The sequence below is a fragment of the Rhinopithecus bieti genome, unplaced genomic scaffold, assembly GCF_001698545.2.
Source record: "Rhinopithecus bieti isolate Rb0 unplaced genomic scaffold, ASM169854v2 scaffold_31742, whole genome shotgun sequence".
Classification (NCBI taxonomy): Eukaryota; Metazoa; Chordata; class Mammalia; order Primates; family Cercopithecidae; genus Rhinopithecus; species Rhinopithecus bieti.
The window spans coordinates 24526-29852 of record NW_016813446.1 but is presented as its reverse complement, the minus strand read 5'-3'; the positions used below and the strand labels follow the sequence as shown (position 1 = coordinate 29852).

At 38.5% G+C, this 5327-nt stretch overlaps 1 protein-coding gene across 1 annotated transcript in view; it reads left to right on the top strand.

Moving 5' to 3' along the window:
* Positions 1-905: 905 nt before the first annotated feature.
* LOC108512886 (collagen alpha-2(VIII) chain-like) overlaps positions 906-5327 on the top strand; it is a gene marked incomplete at its 5' end in the record, with an annotated part of 7189 nt that continues 2767 nt past the window's right edge. The window contains one exon of the mRNA XM_017848440.1: positions 906-995. Coding sequence (XP_017703929.1) covers positions 906-995 — 90 coding nt within the window. The remainder of the gene's footprint in view (positions 996-5327) is intronic.

Sequence of the window (5327 nt, the reverse complement as noted above, 5' to 3'; positions counted from 1 at the left end):
AGAGGAACTACTTGTAGCCCCATAGTTGGGAGCATGTGCCATGAAACTGAGCCTTCGGTGTTCTTAAACTTCATAGTGATGAATTATCTTTGTGTAACTGGATCCCCTATTGTTGGAGTTTACACCCTTACTAGGATTGGCTGTATGCAGATTACCTAACCCTAATATGTTAATCTAAATACCATTAGTACACATGCTGGCTCTGCTACCCCACCTTTCTGGCTGTACAGATATTTACATCAGGCAACCCTACTGTAAAGGTGCTGATAAGATATGGTGGGTCCTCACTGGTAGACAGGCAGTCCTCCTGTCCTGGTGATGATAAAGGCTGCAGTTAGAACTCAGACCTGAGTCATAATTCAGGTAATTATTCTGAGTAAAGGAATTAATGGTGGTGTTTTCTATATACTTTTGTTTTCTACAGTGAATGTGTATTCCTTTTTAGTATTAATTTTACAATTAGAAAAAGTAATGAAAGTTTTGATGTTCTGAAGGTTTTTTTCTAGTTAATTTCAAGCCTGGGAACTTGTCTGATGGTTTCCTTTTACCCTTCCCTGCTCCATACTTATTTAATGTAACCCTTACAGATCTAGTTTCCTGGATTTATTGCTGTCTTCCCTGTTAAACTCTTGATGTCAGTATGTTTAAATCTCATTTCATTTCTGATATGCTTTTTACAAGAAAGAAAGAGATTACCATATATGATATAATTTCCAGACGGTTTATGGATTTGTTTTCCCCCCTCACATCTTAAGAGGTTTTCTCATGTTAGTAGATACTGTGAATTTACATAATTAAATTAAGTTAGTTCTGTCTAGATAGTCATGTGATCTTTTTGAATCTCAACTATGCCTGTGCTTGAAAATTCACAAATGACCTTACCTTTCATTCTCATTTAATTTCAGGGAGAGAGAGGGTTTCCAGGTTTGGAAGGACACCCAGGATTACCTGGATTTCCAGGTCCAGAAGGGCCTCCAGGGCCTCGGGGACAAAAGGTATGTATCATGTTGCCAACTAGTAATGCCAGATGAATTAAGTCATCTTAAATGTGGGACTAGGTGTCACATCAACTAAAAAGTTACTGAATTGTAGCCACAAACTAATACATAAATGAAACAATGGAATGACAGGCAGTCTGTACTTTATTGTATTTTGTTTAAAAACTCAATATTACTGCCATATTCAGATGCTTTTGGAAGATGCTGTTGATTTTATGTAGTTATTGACCGCCTTCACCAAAATTAAGTTCTGTCAAGAGCTTAACTGAGCTGGAGAGAGCTGAACTGCCAGTTGTTAGAGTAGCTGATTAAGACAAGAAGCCAAAATGAAAGTAACAGTCAAACCTTTACTCACTTACTGCAATATTATAAGCGGAAAGTTTAACTGGAGAAAGTGCTGACTCCCCCACTGTTCTATTTGTCCCCATGGTGCAGCAACAGCAAAGGTCAGATGGATCAGCACAGATGTTGGAAATCATTTGACTGCTGAGGGAGCTCAGAATGAAAAGCTCCTGCAGTTGTATGGACCCAGGGGCAGGGTGGGAGAAGGAGAAGAGCTAGGAGTGGAAAAGTACTGAGTCAGAGTGCAGAAAAACTATTTTTATGGTTTCTTTCTCCTCCCATAAGAAGGTCTCCACCAAAAGAGGCCTTTAAATGCAGAAATGCGGTTGAGCACAGCCAGCCATGGGAGCCTGAATCTTTGACTGATACTCACTTCAGAGATTGCAGTGCATTAGCTGTGCACCAAGTCTGCTATGTGGAGAGTAGCTGTCCCTTATGAGGCTTACCAAGAGGACTTTGGTTGGACCCAAACAGTCATAGGTGTTTAGACAAGAACCATATTCCCAATTCCATACCTTGATTTTTCAGGACCTGAGTGAGAAACATAAGCTGCCCCATCATGGACCTGAATGGGTTGGGCTTTAAAGGACTCTGTCAAAAACAGGATAATGTCTGAGGCCACAGTAGATTATGGTCATGATATTCTAAGCAGGATGATCAGGCCTGCTTGGAGAACTGCATGTAAGCATGAGCCCCAGCTATTGCCAAACCAATAATAGATGTCCCATAGCCCACTTGATCTACGTTAGAGAGGCAGGAGGCTTTTTTCTTAAGTCTTATGATGGACTATTCTACTTTGCCAGTTTTCATGGATCTAGGTGCAATATGAGGTGCTGGCAATCACAGAGACCCATCACAATTGGCCAGCAGGCAGTTAAGGGCTTTATGGTTAGCTAACACTACATGGGCCAAGGAGTTGAGGCTAGTCTGCTTTGTTTCCAAAGCTGAAGTAGTGTCATTAATGACCTCAGTGAGGGTCAAAGACAGGTTGTGAACAACCTTTTCTAATTGAGTGACGCTGACAGTGAGAAAAGTTGTCTGGAGTATTCCCATGAGTAGACCGTAGGTAATGCCAGCTGGCAATTCTCCTGAATAACCAGAGTCTATCTGGTTTTGGAGTTCTCATTTTGTTTTATGCTTAATGAGAGGGACTGTTTTGAATATTTGAGTATCTCTTATCAATGTCCTATTACGTATGTTACATTGGTAGGAATGTTGAAGGCCTGATTTTTATAAAAGAAATAATATCCCAAGAAGAGTGCACACAGTTCTGGGAATGTAAGAATCATTGGTTACCATGGGGATCAACCAGCCAGAAGTCCCTCCTGGTGGGCAGAGTATTTGAGGGAAATTGAAATATTTTTGTAAGGTGGAGGCAGGAATAGAGAAATAAATTGCCACCACCATCGAGGCCAAAATGGCTCCAATGGCAGATCATATGTCCCTTTTCCCAGATGATTCAATTACTACCATATGGGACAGGAGTGAGTTGACATCCAAGGAGATACTTTGTTCCTGTGGTATCAGAGACAGTTGTTGCAATCTATCAGGTTCAATGTAATAAAGTTAGGGTATCTGAAGTACTAAAATGGTCCGTGTTTAGAGAAGCGTCCATTCTTAATAGTCAGCAGCACAGCAATCAGATGTTTATCTGCAGGGTTCAGCGATAAGGTGACATATACATTAGTTTGTCAAAATCAGAGTCATGTAAACTACATGGGATAGGCAATCAATGAATTTAGTAAGGTGGAAGTCACAAGGTTAGTCTGTGGGAGAAAGGGAAGAGAGGTTAGATCCCTGCCCTCCAGCCCCATGGATCAGCTCATGCATCTGGAGGTAGTCTCAACCTATCAGTTGTGGGGACTCTGTCCATTGACTGCCGTGTGGGCAGTCTGTCTTTTATCATGAGCAAGAATAGCATCTCAATGTGCATATTAAGATATGGAATTGGAAGACACAATAGTGAACTTAAGACTCAGATAATTTTCTGGGTTTTTTTTTTAAATGACTCTTTTGGCTGAGTGCCTTTTTCCATCTGTATTAAGTAGACTGGTGAATTGATATATGAAAGGGCTACTTCTGATCATTTGCCTGGAAAGGAAAACTGGCTTAAAACCCTTTTCTTAATTTTATTATTTTATATAATGTTGGTATATCATGTTGTTAGAGTATTAAGGAAATCAAATGGATACTCACCAAGTAGTCTTTCCAATAAAGGGAGAAAATTAATTTAAATGCATGAATACTTTTTAACACTTAACTATAATCAGAGCTTAGATTTTGGGAGAATGTTGGTCATGATCTCTGGGAGAACAGCAGTACATCAGGTAGTTTTGTTAGATTTAAGAGCAGAAGGGACCTGTGCTAAATTTCCCAAGTAGAACTTTAGTACTTAGAAAACAGCAGGACCCTAAATGTCTGCATACAGTTTTGGTAGATGAACTACTCAACTGAATTTCCTGTCTCTAATGGCACATCAAGAGCAAGAGCAACAGAATGATTCTTGTGCACCCAGGAGTAGCACAGAAGTATCAGAGATATCTGAAAGAGTCAAGTGGATGGAATTGAGCACTAACTCGGCAGCAATCCATGCATCCTATTGGCATGGAACAACTCAATGAATACCAGCTTGGGCTAGACCGTCGCACTCCTCAACATATTGAAACTAGTTAAGTTATCCAAAACTTAGACACGATCTTGTGAAAATGAGGTGGCAACTCCAATGGACTGAGATTAAACTTCAGCCATGTTATAGAAATAGGCATTTTGGAAGAGAATTAAGTTAAGCTACAGGAAGATTTACATTTCTTGTATCTGAGTTTACTTGGGATTAGGGACTGAGTTTCTTGCACCCCATGCTTGCTGAGAGATGGCAGTTTTAATAAAGATTTGTGTTCAATTAAAATAAGTTACCTAAATTAGAACTCCTTTGAAATAATTTAGTATTAACTAGGACTATTCTACAATAGCATGATCATTTATAAAGGTGTGCTTGTATGCAGGTTAAGTTTAGAAAGCAGTCCAATCTTTTTTTGTGATTTCATTTCTATTATCTGAAAAGAGAGAAGGTAAACTGCTTTCTAAACTTTCAGGATTCTGAATTTGAAGCATTGTGTGCTTCTATGTCCAGTATCACTCCATGTTTCCCCGAACAGCTGAATTTATACCCTTTATGTGATTGGGTATTCTGGTACATGTGTATGTTAACATATATACTAAGTCAAAAAACTTGTAGGATTATTCTTTAATCTGTACACTCGTAATTTTCCAAAGGCTTTTTTATTCTAAAAAATCAAATTTAGTTAATTTTTGATAGGCAGTATGTTCATGTCATTCAAAATAAATTAAGAGGGTATACAATGAAAGTTCTGCTTTTCACCTGTGTCCATTAGTCCCTGAGTTATGCACACACACTTTAACAACCTTTGTTTGTAAAATAGTAGCACATTGAACACACGGTTTGACCTTTGTTTTTAATTTAATATACATTGTAGACATCATATTATCAATATATACAGAACCTCCTCATTTTGTATAAGTGCATTGTATTTCATTGTATATATAAACCATAACTTAACATTGTACATATAAACCATAAATTATTAAGCTAGTCCCCTATTGATAATCATTTAGGTAGGTTTCAATTTTTTGCTATTAAAAGTTCCTTTTCCTTGGAGCAGAATTAGGTTTTTTAATTCCGATTTTTTAAAGAAAATAGTTAATGAAAACTCAGTGAGGTAAGACTCAATTCTCAGTAATGCGGTTGTGACTAGAAATGGGTACTTATATTAACATACACACATGGGTAGGTTCTTTTGCATGGAACTGACAGCTAGAAAGGAAAGTTTATGGTTCTTTTTAAATCGTTCTTAAGCTATGCCAATACAAAGTGCATTATAAAACAAAGCAGAGATTTAAAAACAGCAGATTCGGCCGGGCGCGGTGGCTCAAGCCTGTAATCCCAGCACTTTGGGAGGCCGAGACGGG